This window comes from Ciconia boyciana, chromosome 6 (genome assembly GCF_034638445.1).
Source record: "Ciconia boyciana chromosome 6, ASM3463844v1, whole genome shotgun sequence".
Lineage (NCBI taxonomy): Eukaryota > Metazoa > Chordata > Aves > Ciconiiformes > Ciconiidae > Ciconia > Ciconia boyciana.
The window spans coordinates 44,024,114-44,038,915 of NC_132939.1; the positions used below are offsets into that span (position 1 = coordinate 44,024,114).

Consider the following 14,802-nt stretch of genomic DNA (forward strand, 5'->3'; position numbering starts at 1 on the left):
ATTACTATGTTAAATCTGTAAAAAAGTGAGAGTATGGAGTAGAGTGCTCTTTGGAGTACAAGAAAACTCTGGGCAGCACCTCAAACCTACAGATATACTACTTCAAGTTACTGAGTAAGTACTTATTAGGAGTGGCTTCTTTAATGGCTTCTTGTGTTAATTTATTAAGCTATTCTTAGTTGTTTTGCAAGTTGCTAGGCATTTTCAGTGAAACAAAATGTCTAAACCAGGGGTAATTATGAGGCTAAAATATCACTTAAAGTATTTTATTAATTTTGATTATATAAACTAATTGTAATTTGTTTTTCAGTAACATTACAGGTCAAAAATAGCCTAGCATTTAAGAACCTTATCCTACACTTCTTAATCAAGCACAGTTTTTATTGTGCTATCAACAGAAAAGTTTCCTCCTAGTAAAAATCAGAGGATTAATATGCCAAATAAGTTTAAGATTCTAATGTCAATCAGTGGGGGAGAAATAAAATGTTTTACAGATGCCACTGTCCCTACTCATATTTTTAAATGAGGAAGTATGGGGTTTTTACCTTCACTGCCCTTTTGGGTGTTTCAGCCAAGATGGGAGGAAATATTCCTTTGTAGAAGCCAAGCAATCTATTGAAGAAAAAAAGAAATTATTTTTGCATGGATAAACAACATATCATTACCATACTGACAATTCTATTTTCACTTTTGAGTAAAGCAACTAACCTTTCAACATTTCCAAGCATACAGACAAATAATGATACTCTTTGCTTACTTGCTAAGTAACTAATATGCTACCCATTCTATTATGTACTGGTGAGATGGTATCAAAAAATCAGCAATGAATAAGTTAAAATTAAATCCATTTTTTCTGAGTAGACAAGAAATTGTATTTAAAGGAAGAGGAACAGTTTTCACAAAGAAGAGGAAGTATTATTTCATTGTTTTAGTTTTCTTGACATAGCAATAATAATATTAAAAACTGAAGTCACAAAATACAGATTTAGAAAAAACTGTGACTTCAGCAAGTTGCATACAAAAAAACTGCATGCTCATCTTCAGATGCTAGGTTAAGGCATCTTTTAAAGTTTAGTTTTAAATATGCCTCAAAATAGATGAAGTAATTTTTTTGACAACTTAGTTTTAACACAAGTTAGCTATTCACAGAGCCATAACAGAATATATGTTTTTCATCTTGGAAAAAACATTTGGGCAATATCTCGCTACTGTACTCATTCAGGTCTTTGCCCCTCTCTTGCCTGGCTCCATAAACAGCTAAGGAGTTATTTTTGGAGCTGGCCTGGAGCCAAAGATCCACTTGTTGCAATGCTTTGCTTTGCATCACCTAAATTTTATATATATATATATAGCCTGCTACAAGCACACATGGCATTTGCAGGCAGCCTGAGCTCTGCTTGTAAGGCCAATGTAGATGCATAACGCTGGGTCTTGGGAATGCTTTAAATGACAGGTAGTTCTCAAAATCTCCAGGTGACGTAAAACTAGACATAGTTCTTGTCTGCTAGGTCTCCACATTAACCTAGATAGTGCATGGGGAGGGTTCAGAAAGGCATCTAATGCATCAGCAAGAAGCTACCTTGCCAGCCAACAAGGGTGTATCTTACAACTTATCCATCTTCAGTGTTTATCACTTCTTTCAGGACTGTAAGAGGATTCTGTCTACAGAAGAAATCACTTTTTAAAGCAAAGCATTTGCATCTTTTTAAAATGTTGAAAGGTGATGATGTTGAAAGGTGGTGATTCACCTTTCTAAAACAGCCTATTACTTGGAATATTTTTGCAGGGTGTGGAAGAGTCATCACATCAACAGATTCTCCTATAGTTATCCTGTGCACATCCAAGGAAAACAATTAAATTAATATTCCCCACGTGAATGTAAAATACCACAAATGCTATACCATTTTTTCTATCCTTCTTCTAATGCTTCTCTGGAGTTCCCCTTTTAAGCTGCTCCAATATAAATAAAATAATTTAGGCTTTGTAAGATGCTCCAGAGTGGGAATATCGCTTATTCTTCCTCTGAAGTAAGCAAGTTATGAATTCCAGTCCATGATAAAAGGAAACTTTGAGCATTTTACACAATGATGGTTTGATGACAAAAAAATGAAAGTCCTTGGGTAGGAGATTTCAGGAATTCAGTTGAGTCGTTAGATGTTTGAATTTCCCCAAAGTCTCACTTTCCAAACTTAAATATATATACATACATACATATACCTATATCTATCCACATAGATATGGATATAACTATAGATATCTATAGCTATGGGTACAACAATATAGATATACTGGATCCAGTCTTAGTCTTTAATGGTTCATACATATTCAGAGTATATTCTTGCTGATTCAGCAAGCTATTGAAATGTTGAATAACTTTAAGCATGTGATTCATAGTTTAATGTGAGTTCAAACGGAAACTGAGGTCCAAGTAGGATCAGCTACAAGAACACAGATCCCTATAAACACTTTCTTCCTTTCAGCTCAATCTAAAACACTGTAAGCATATCTACAACAGGCATCCCATTTGGAATTTCTAGTACTCCAGCATGATTGGAACTGGAAAATGAAAAGTGCTCCACTGTTCTACTCACAGGTGAAGCTCTGACTACAAAAAAGTGAGACCCAAACTTGGTCCAGATTTCCTCGTCAGTAAGAGAAGCATAAGCAGAGAAATACGCAGTGTAAAGCAACAATTCAGTTCTAAAAACACATAGCAGCATTACTTAGCCTTACACAGCAGTACACGTAGCTTTTCCACATTGCCTTCTTGTATACTCAAATGTATGCAGCCGTTGAATATATAAACCTTGTAACATTCCCATGGTCTCTGAGAATCTCAGGGAAAACTTTTCAGAGAGGGAAAGGATATACCAGGAATTTGAGCAACAGATCTGCCATCTCAGCAATCCTGTGAGGCAGGTAATCACTTCGAAAGAGTAATCCACCATTCTATCACAGCTCGGTGTTGAAATGCCAGCAATTCAGATGATCAGCAGACCAGGCAGTGGACTGTTTGAAAATTCTAGAGAAATGGGAACTGAAAATATGAAAAGCAATTATCCATTGCTCCCGAATCACAGAAGGCTTGAGGATGGAAGGGAACTCTGGAGATCATCTGGTCCAAACCCCTGCTCAAGCAGGGCCACCTAGAGCCGGTTGCCCAGGACCACATCCAGACAGCTTTTGAATATCCCCAAGGATGGAGGCTCCACAACCTCTCTGGGCACCCTGTGCCAGTTTGTGTCCATTGCCTCTGGTCCTGTCACTGGGTGCCACTGAAAAGAGCCTGGCTCCATCCTCTTTGCACCCTTCCTTTAGGTATTTGTGCACATTGATGAGGTCCCCCCTGAGCCTTCTCTCCTCCAGGTAGAACAGTCCTAGCTCTTTCAGCCTTTCCTCATATGAAAGAAGCTCCAGTCCCTTAATCATCTTAACAGCCCTTTGCTGGACTCTTGTCAGTATGTCCATGTCTCTCTTGTACTGGGGAGCCCAGAACTGGACCCAGCACTCTAGGTGTGGCCTCACCAGTGCTGAGTAGAGGGGAAGGATCCCCTTCCTCGACCTGCTGGCAACACTCCTCCTAATGCAGCCGAGGATATCAGTAGCCCTTTTGGTTGCAGGGTACATTGCTGGCTCATGTTCAACTTGGTGTCCACAAGGACCCCCAGGTCCTTTTCTGCAAATCTGCTTTCTAGCTGGTTGGTCCCCAGTATAATACTGGTGCATAGGGTTGTTCCTTCCCAGGTGCAGGACTTCACACTTCCCCTTGTTGAACTTCATGAGGTTCCTGTCAGACCATTTCTCCAGCGTGTCAAAGTCCATCTGAATGGCAGTACAACCATCTGGTATATCAGCCACTCCTCCCAGTTTTTTATCATCAGCTAACTTGCTGAGGGTACACTCTGCCCCATCATTCAGGTCATTAATGAAGGTGTTGAACAGAGTTGGATCCAGTATCAACTGCTGGGGCACACCGCTAATTACTGGCCTCCAGCTAGATTTCGTACCACTGACTACCACCCTCTGGGCCTGGCCATTCAGTCAGTTTTCAATCCACCTCACTGTCTGCTCATCCAGTCCACACTTCAATAGCTTCTCTATGAGGATCTTATGAGAGACAGCGTTGAAAGCCTTACTGAAGTCTAGGTAGGCAATGCCCACTGCTCTCTCCTCATATACCAAGCCAGTCATTTAATCATAGAAGGTTATCAGGTTGGTCAAGGATGACTCCCCCTTTCTGAATCCATGCTGACTGCTCCCAGTCGTTGCTTTGTGCTTCATGTGCCTGGAAACGGTTTCCACGATTAGTTGCTTCATCACCTTCCCAGGGATCAAGGTGAGGCTGACCAGTCTGTAGTTCTCTGGATCCTTCTCCTTGCCCTTTTTGAAGATAGGAGTGACATTTGCTTTCTTCCAGTCCCCAGGCACCTCTCCCAGTTGCCATGATCATTAAAAGATAATTGAGAGTGACCTTGCAACGATATCAGCTAGCTGCCTCAGCACTTGTGGGTGCATCCCACAGGGCTCATGGACTTATGTATGTCAAGTTTGCTTAAGTATTCTCTAAGCTGATTCTCTTTCACCAGGGGTAAGTATTCCTTCTGCCGGACCTTCCTCCTCTCTCCAGAGCTTTGGATTTCTGAAGGCTGGTCTTGCTACTAAAAACTGAAGTGAAGAAGGCATTCAGTATTTCAGCCTTTTCCATGTCCTGTGTCACCAGGGCCTTTGCCCCATTCAGCAGCAGTCCCACATTTTCCCTAGTCTTCCTTTCACCACTTAGATACTTACAGAAGCCCTTCTTGTTGCCCTCGACATCCCTCACCAAGTTCAACTCCAGGTGGGCTTTGGCTTTCCTAACAATGCCTCTGTATGGTCAGACTGTCTCTATACTCCTCCCACGTTACCTGTCCCTGCTTCCACCTTCTGTATACTCCCTTTTTATGTTTGAGTTTTGTCAGAAGCTCCTTGCTCAACCACACAGGCCTCTTGGCATTTTTGCCTGACTTCCTGTGTGTTGGGATGGACTTCTCTTGAGTGGATGTGATCCTTGAATACTATCCAGCTTTTCTGGACCCCTCTTCCCTCCAGAGCCTTATACCGTGGGACTTTTCTAAGCAGATCCCTGAAGAGGCCACAGTCTGTTCTCCTGAAGTCCAGGGCTGTGATTTTGCTTTTTGCCCTGCTCCCTCCTCTCAGGATCTTGAACTCCACCATCTCACAGCCAGAACAACCAAGGCTCCCTTGGACCTTCACATCCTCAATGAGGCCTTCCTCATTTGTGAGTATGAGGTCCAGCAGAGCACCTTTCCTCATTGTCTCCTCTTTCACTTGTGTCAAGAAGTTATCATTCATGCTCTCCAGTAACCTCCTGGCTTGCTTATGCCCTGCTATAGTGTCCCTCCAGGAAGTATCAAGGTGGTTGAAGTCCCCATGAGGATGAGGGTCTGCAAACGTGAGGCTGCTTCTAGCTGTCTGTAGAGGGCCTCATCCGCTTGTTCTTCCTGGTCAGGCAGCCCATAGTACGTACTCACTACAGAGTCACCAGTATTGGTCTGCTCTTTAATCCTTACCCATAAGCTCTCATCATTCCCCCTCAGGCAGAGCTCCATGCACTCCAGCTGCTCTCTCCCATAAAGGGCAACTCCCCCTCCTCGTCTTCCCGGCCAGTCCTTCCTAAAGAGCCTGTATCCCTCCACTGCAGCACTCCAGTCATGCCAGCCGTCCACTGCATCTCTGGGATCCCAGCGAGATCCCAGCCCTGCAGCTGCACGCAGATCTCTAAGTCCTCATGTTTACGCCCTATGCTGTGTGCCTTACTGTGCAGGCACTTCTGAGAGACTTCCTTGCTTACAAGCAAATGCTTGAGGTGATGCCGCTTAAGCCCTGTTTTGTTCATTTTGTGTTCCTTGTTGTTCACATCACCCCAGGCACTTTGCTTGTCAGCCTGTCCATTGCTCCCTCAGAGCTGCGGTAACTCTCTCCCTCCCTTGTGGTTCCTGGTGTAAAGCCCTCTTTACCTGGTCAGCCACCCTGCAGCAAAGATACCTGTGCAAAGATATCACTGTGCATGTCATGCCAAGCTGATTTGCTTATTGCAGCTGTAAGGTCAACACTGAAGATTTTCTGCTGGAGGAATCATACTGTGAAACAGAAGAATCCGCAAAGCTCAGCAACTATATTCATGGCTCTACAAATCCCCAAAATTTTAAGGGATCTGTAACTGGGTTACACTGCTTTATTCCTCCTTTCCTCTGTGGAGGCAAATCTCGTCATGAAAAACAGACAGGAAGGAGTTAAGGTCTATTCCTATGGAACACATTAAGTTTAGAAATCTAAAAACACATGAAAACTTTGAGGATATACATCCATATATGCAATATGTAATTCAGTAAACATGGTAAGAACTAGCTCGGTATTTAATTATGAACTGTGGTTTAGTTTTTTTTTTTTTCTTCCTCATTTGAAATAGAGACAGAAAAAAGGTTAGTAAGCACAGTCAGCGAGATAAAAGGAAAGGAGGAAGTAGAAGACAATCCCATCTCACCATTGCCTATTGCCAACTGACCAATTTTTTGCATAGAGTGTAGTCTCTTTTAGAACCTTCTGTGCCTGAGGTGGAGGACAAGCAGCTGCCCGCAACTTTTCCAAACAATGCTTTACAAATCATGCCCATTAAAGATAAGATTATTTGAAATCTTTGCAGAATGAGCTATTTACTTAATTTTTAAAAAATAGCATGTAGCATAGATAGTAACAAAAACGTGAATGGCTTTGTCAGTCAGAAAGTACATACACACACAATCATCTTATACTGCCCTTTTCCTTGGTCAATAACACTGAGTTAGCCTACTTGCACACGGTGTGTAAAATTTTTCAAAGTCAACTAATGAATAGTGATGACATTTCACATTTGAAAGATATTATCACCTGGATTCAGGCCTTTCTTCAGAAAACTAGTGTTCAGAAAAATTATGGAACAGCAGCAGCAATCACTGCAGCGTGTGACAGAAGAGAGAGGATGTGACATCATATCCCTAGCTACAGACACTGGAAAGAACAAGTAAATCTCTAACAGAAACACAGCTACATCTTATTTTGTTTCAGCATTAAGGGTCTAAATGAACATCACCATTCAATTGTATTCTGGGCAACAGCCCAAACTCATCTTTGCAGCAGTTGATTTTGAAACATTACAGTCAATCATATCTTCTCAATTTGTTCTTTCAGGCTTTCACTATCCTTCTGGTTTCCATTTCTTGTTTGGAAGCCTTGAGTCATTCACCCTGGCAAGACGACCAACCTAAATCAGTTATTTTCTCCAAATTATACTGAAATTGGGATCTTGCTTAGTTTGTTGTTTTCTTCCTCTGTCTTTCACATAATTTTCCCTTTAAGGGTCTAATAAAGCTGATTGAAGGCATGAACACAATATTCCCTTTCTTCTATTGCTGTCAAATCCAAGTCTCTTACCCACATTGTTTTATAATTGAAACAAAAAACCTCTTAGGTTCAATTCTGCTTTCATTACCTCTGCATTATCCCAAGTATAAATAAAAGACCTGGGTTTCATTTTCATGACCATGTCAGTTACATTAAATGAATGCGCGACTTTCTGATTTTACAAAATTTTTTATTTCAACAAAGGGAAGGAATTTTGAAGACATGCTTGGTAGAAGGCTGGGTGTTCAAAAAGAGAAAGAAAGTATGTCTAAATGTAATAAAATTTACTTAGAGTTTCATTTATACTAGGAAAAAGGTATCTTTTTATTTCATGGTATGTAGCGTGTTGTGAATTTATTACTAACAGAGAGTAAAACAATTGAAAACAGGGCAACATTACTTTAATATAACTATTAGTGTGAAATAATCTTTATGTTGACCTAGCTGGAGTTTTAAAAGATTTTAAATTCCCAGAGGTTTCAGAAAAACTAGCGAGTGCTTAGTGAAGGCAGGTACAAATTAGTACCTACCGCTGAGAAAAAGGGACTTACAATTTAGCCATTTATTTTGAGAGCAGCAAGCCACTGGCCAGTGAACTACTACCACACATGTAGCTCATCCTCAATCCCAGTGTCTACAACCATCTGCCCAGCTGAAGAGGTATGCTATAGGGAAGGCTGGGTGTTGTTCAGGGGCAACAGGCACAGAGTTGAAAAGATATTAAAGGTTGGACACATTCATAGCAAACCAGGCTTGGACACTCTGTTGCTCTCCAAAAAGCTTTTATTCTTGTGAAGTATGTTATGTATATTATCCTACTGCAAATGTTAAACATATGTCCCTACAGGAACCTCATATAAAGCTATCAATGACACACTTAGCCAAGCTAGCTTCTGAATTTCTATTATGCAAATATATTTCTTTATCTATTCTGTGTCTACTATACAGATACCTGCCATTTTAGACACCAGCACTAAATACTAGGTACTTATTTTCATAGCATATTTCACTTTTTTCACAGAGCGTGCATTCATGTAAATCACCATCAGCTGCAACACATGGGAATTAAGGAAAAACAGAATTTTTTTTCACAGCAAGTAAATGTATTACAGAATTGTATGTTAACATGTTCTGTAATAACACTGATGTTACATGATATGCTAAAAGAAGACCAAGTGTCCAGCTATGAGAACAGTAGAAGCAGACCAACTCATGAAAGAAACCCCTCAAATAAGTTAAGGCAACACAGCGTATGAAAAGTGACTGGTTAAAAAGGAAGGGACTGTCAGTGAAAGGTACTCTTAAGATACTTCAGAAAAATACTAAACAGTGGAGGATGTGGCTCAGAAACAATCAGACTGGCCAAGAAATGGATTAATAATCAACATCAATCTACCTCACTTATTCAAAATGACAGTCATCACCACATTTACTGCATGTGTGTCAGATTATGAAGTTGTTATGATCCATCATCCATGTGACTTTGTTATTCTTACTGAGAAATGAATCTTTCTTCCATGACTTTTAATCACCTCTCAATCTCTTGGTCAAAATCCTTGCTAATTTTTGGCTTTATAGTCTGCACTCTGAATTTATATAAGTTACAGCACACACCTAAATATAAATCCCTGAAGAGAGGGAAAGATGAAACCTTCCTTTCTTGTGTCTTTTGTGGAGCAAAAAGTGAGAGTAACAAAAAGGAATCCTTGTAAAATTTCTCTCTATTCGAATGAGAGTCTAGCCCTCTCTTACACTACATATCTCTCATATGCTTTCTGTGTTTTGCTATACCCAAGCACCTAAAAAAAATCCTAGGAAGGTGAAGTTGGAGCCTTGCATTGTAACGCACAACATAGCCTCAACAGTTCTCCGTGTGTAAAAAAAGAACATCTTGTTCTGGCTTTTTTTTCCAAGGACGATTATAAATTAATTGTTAAGTAAGTGGTACATTGTTACCATGTACTGGTTGAGTAATAGATTCATGTGTATTAAATTACACTGGATTTTTAAAAATGTAGATAGGCTCACACCTCTGCCACTTACCGTGCCAGGGGCGTGTGAAGCTGGGCTGACTGCTGCTGCTAAGGGAGGAATCGTGCTAGCGGGAGGATGGCGGCTGCTGGCGGGTGGAGAGGCAGGACCCTGCCAGCTGCAGCACACACTGCTCGCTCCCACTGCTGCCAGCCCAGCAGCCCGAGCAGCCCCGCTCACTCTGCAGGGCTCCCTGCCACCTTTGCCTGGCCCTCGTGGCCAATGAACGAAACACCAATTTTGCCCGTGCTTCTGAGAAGCCTTAAGCTGGTCTGTTTGGTGTAATTCCTGTCGAAATCAGTGCAAATGGCAGCCTTATTATCACTGGCAGCTGGTCTAGGGTCTTACAAAATTGCCTGCATGTAATCACTAGCTGGGCTGTAGAATGGGTCTACGTGTCTCATTTCTTACAACTGACAGCATTTTCTTCTCCCAAAGACTTTCCCTCTAGCTGCCCCTTTGTTTGCAATAGGAACAAGCTACAGACATGCCAAAACAGCTTTGCCTAGAGCTTCTGAAACAGAAAAATTCTTCATTGCATTTTGGATTGTCAGAACTGGCAGAATGCTTCATTTGTTCAGTAGGAGTTTTAGTTGTTCAAACACTAGAAGAGAATTTAAGGTGGTTTTTTTTTCCCCTTTTGCTAACAGTACTGCCGTAACTGGTACAACAGGAAGCAGTCACTGTTTTAAAGTAGCTCCACACCTATGTCTATTGAAGGTAAAGAATGCAAGAAAATGATTCATTTTTAGTTTTGATACCAGAGAAAAAATAGACTTTTGTAGGTATGCGCTTAGAAATCTGTTTCTGACACTAAAAAAACCCCAGAGAGAATAACTAGATATGTTTTCTGGAAATGACTAACAGCATTCCTCTGTGTTAAACTGATGCTGTGATTCATTAAATGAAAAATCATGAGATTAGCAAAATTTCTGTGCTCGCTTTGGGAGTGTGTCCTACTCAGATTCGTTGTGACTTCATAAAAATACAACATTAAGTTGTTTTAATTTCATCAGAAAAAATGTGGCTCAGGAAGGAAATTTTTGATTGCAAGTTAATGTTAGCCTTCATTGGAATAAGTTATACTCTTCAATATCCACATGCGTAATCCCTCGGGAGTTATATGACTACATGTATTCTTTCCCATCTGCTAGCTAAATATGAGATTCAAGAGGCTTTCAGTGTCATTATACAGATTAGTGACTCTCCCAAGGGGACTCTAGGTTCATGATACAGTGAATAACTTACAATGAGATTTAGAAGACCAACTTTCAGAGATCACTTTGTGTTTGTATGAGTTTTGCACCTGCAATTATTTGCGCTTGTAATTTAGGTTACTTAGATGTTTTTAATTTACAGATGCAATCAGTGATGTAGATACTTAAACTGAACTGAACTGCAGGCAACCATAACTGCAGGTGCAAAACTTTGCCTGCAATGATTTGGATTCATAAACATGTCGACCTTCTGAAGTCTAAAATTAAACTAGGCCAGTAGTGGCTTTATAGTGTTTTTAACAAACTAAAAAACTTACGTATTTTTCCCGTTTCTCAAAAAAATCTCAAGGCAGCACTTTTTAGCATTAAAAAGAATAGGCTATCATTAAAAATATACAAACATACACATAATAATGAATTTGATTCCATCTTTTAGCATCTTGACCTTTGGGGTATTTTTCTTAGTCCTTTTTACAGTACCTCTAGCAGGAAATCGTAAAAGATTCATGATTTTGTAACAGTAATACTGTTGATAGTCGCACTGACGGAGCACAACAGTCTTATATGCACAGAGATCAAAGCGTGCAGAATTGGTAGCACTATTAGGTAGTGAACGGCACCATGAATACGTACACACACTGGCACTTGAATTTCCACCTGGCAGACAGCTGTGGTACCTAGACGTACCACGGGAGTGAAAGGTATTATTACACAGACGTGTGAGGAAACTCACACGAATGGCAACTACCTGCCTAAAGACAGACAAAATACCTCTGTGTGTTGCTGAAACTGGGTTCTGTTATAAGAAAGTTATTAGAAAGCGTTTTACATACTTGGGAGCAAGAAAGTAACTCCTCAAAAAAGCAGAAATTTCTTACAGTTACAGGTACTGTCCCTAGGTACAGTGACAGTGTCACAGATCCTTTCCTCCACCTCCGGAGTGCCATCATGCAGTGCCAGTGTGATACAGAGAGGGCACGGGTGTGAAAGCGAACTCCAGCCCTTTGTTCCAGCTCACCCCAGCCCAGGTTACACTGCGTAAGAAAACTCTGTCAGATGAAGATCAGCATTATACACTGACTGTCATGGATGCTGGAGTGATGCCCAAAAGGATACCTCCTATTCTTCATGCACCACACACAAACGCCCTAAAAATACCATGTGGGTTAATACATTTCCCTCAATGTTACTCCAATCTAAGAACAAATAGAGCTGACAGTTAATACAAACAAACTTTTTTTCATTTTTTTTAATCACAATACATTTTAAACGTGAAAGCTGCCTTTTCAGGCAATATGCAGCAATGCTTCCAAATAGATTCCACCTTCAATACTATGAAACACCCACACTATGATGACATTCCTCTCATCCTTCTCACACAATTTATAAGATAAAGCATTATGATGTCATGTCATTACTTTGTCTGGAGAAGTGACTAACCTTCACTCTGAGTTTCTCAAAGTGAAAAAGGACAAGTAAGGTAGGTTTAAATGACTGAGAAAGGAAGAAGACTTACCAAAGATTTACCAAAGGATTCCAACCAAAGTTGACTTAAATGATTAGAAACAGATTTTGCAAGGCTTTACACCAGTGATATACTTTAGTACAATTACTGATGAAAAACCTGCTACAAGATTGTGACGCAGAGATATGTAAACACCTTTTGAGACCAGATCAACAGGCAAGACAAATGTGTGAAGGGAAGAATCATGCAGAAGTTGCTGCCCTAATTATTATTATTGCTACTTATTATTCAGTGATCTACTCTTGTTTTATGTAGGCATGCCCCACCTGCCAATAGCCTCCTCATCTGCATAGACATCTGTAAAGAAACCTGTCAGGTTTTTTTTTTTTAAAGTAATGGAGTGTGTGTCTCAGTGATGTGGCAGTTTCTACTGGATTATTTATTTTTAAAAAAAACTTGCAATGTGTTCTTTGAGCGCAAACCTGCCTCAGCAGGTTTAACCTGAACCTCTCTTTTGAAATGTTTTCTTTTTCTCAATATACTCTTCTGATCCAGCACTGTTCTCAACTTGAATTCTTCTGCAGAAAAGAAATTTTGCCACTTTGGCATTGATTAAACAAAACAAATGAACACTCTCTCCCAAGTTACTTTTAAAAGCATGCAGAGTATTTTACTTTACAAATGAACAAAGCGTTTCATGTAGCACTTCAATTAAATGCAACATAAACTATTTTACAGCAGACAGCGTGATTTTTTTGTGTCAAACCTTTCTGCATTTTATGACTTAAAATAATAATACCTTTATAACCATCAATATGTCAAAAAGAAAGTCAATTTGGGTCAAATTTGCTTTTCTTCTAGATCTCTAATTTTCTCTGAATTTGCAGAAGAGAAACCTTTTTTCTTGCATAGCTCACAAACATGCCATGGGGCTTGCTTGGCAACCAGCTCTGAGCACTTCGAACTCAGCCAGATTAGTCGGAGATTATCATTGCACCTCTGCAGCAGTACGATTTGCCATGATCTCACACTCTCTAAGTGTAACTGCAATTTGCAACCACACTACTTCCTTGTTCACCATCATCAGAGAGCATTACAAAGTCAACATAAACAACATTTCACTAGGCATGACTAAATGATTACCTGCTGTCCTGCAGAGTTGGTTTAGAGCCATGTGAAAACCTTCTCTATGGACAGTACAGCCAGCAAGGACGTAAGAACATATTTATTGTTTTAACTGGGGTAACAAGCAGTCAGAACTGCAGTTTCTTTGCAAACCTGTGCCTGGCAAACTGCTGTCGAAAACAAGAAAGTCTGTGCTACAAGCAGATTTGCAAGGCAAGGGTGGGCAGAGAGCTCCAAGTGCAATGGTTTCTGCTGTAATTGTAGCTGGTCTTGAAGGAACAGGTGGTAAAGTCATTCGGAGCGCTGGGCATCCCGAGGCAACGCTCCAAGAAAAGGCATCCAACGCTATTAGCATCGATACACAACACAGTAGGTTCTTCTACGCGTCGTGTGTTGCTGTAAGTTAAAAATGCTGAAAAGCCCACAAGTGTCAGTGAGCTTTTAATAAAATGTGTGTCTGCAGTTCAGGAAAGAACTACACAATTTATAATTTTGTACTTTAACTATGTAAAACTGGCAATACAGTAAAAAAAAGAGAGACTCAGCAGTGTTGTCAACAGCCTTTTGCGTTACAAAAACACACAAGGATGTCACCTGAGGCCAGCTGAAAATTATCTAAACAGCTGCATAACTAAAAAATGAGAGAAATCATAAATTCTTGAGCAGTAGTATTTCTGAAAGCAGTAGTTTAACTTGACTTTCTGCCATGATGCACTGGTCGGTTTATGATGAGTTTTTCTTCCAGGGAAGAACATACTTTTTAGTAAGCAAATTTTTACACTTTCTTGTGTAAAAGTGAGTAACAGTAACAGAGCTATGGACTCTTCTTCACTGATTCAACTCCTACTGAAGTCAAAGCAGTCCTCTTTATTTTAATAGAGTTTATACCACATCTTTTGCAAAGAAGTTTTAAGAGAGTTTGGGGAACGTAACTACCCTTTTTTTTCCAAAGACTATGTGTTCCTTAGTTTTTTCTCTAAGCATTCAAGACCTGTGGTTCTTTCTTCCTCTTTTCCTTCAGTTTTTATCTATGAAGCCCATAATCCCAGTTCCAAGTAAAAAAGCTTGGTACCGTTAGTTTTCCAGAGAAAAAACAGAGCAGACTACTGCTACATTCAAGCTTTAGGCAAAAACAGTAAATCTAACTTATGAATACTGATATATGTCTATTGCCCTATACAGATCTATACCACTAACAAACACAACCAGGCTTCCATGAACAACATTGTACATTTTGATTCAGGATTTGTAACAGAAATGACTTTTTGGTTTAGAGACACTTAAAAAATGGCTACATGTACTTTCTGATAATGAATGTATAAAACTTACACTTGAGGATATAAAAGATCGTAAATAATCAATAGCGAGTGGAAAGACAAATGTAATGCTTTCCATCATCTCTGGGGTCTGCCCTATACATGGACCCCTTGGAAAACACAAAGTATAAAGCAGTGCCTCATAATGTAATGAATACCTGTACTTTGTAGGAAAAGTACATTTACTCTGCAGACAGACACAGAAAGT

General features: G+C 40.0%; 1 protein-coding gene across 6 annotated transcripts in view; it reads right to left on the bottom strand.

Moving 5' to 3' along the window:
* SLC25A21 (solute carrier family 25 member 21) overlaps positions 1-14,802 on the bottom strand; it is a 272,979-nt gene that overhangs the window by 29,408 nt on the left and 228,769 nt on the right. For all 6 annotated transcript variants that reach the window (XM_072864533.1, XM_072864537.1, XM_072864534.1 and 3 more), the window contains one exon: positions 546-612. In XM_072864533.1, coding sequence (XP_072720634.1) covers positions 546-612 — 67 coding nt within the window. The remainder of the gene's footprint in view (positions 1-545; positions 613-14,802) is intronic.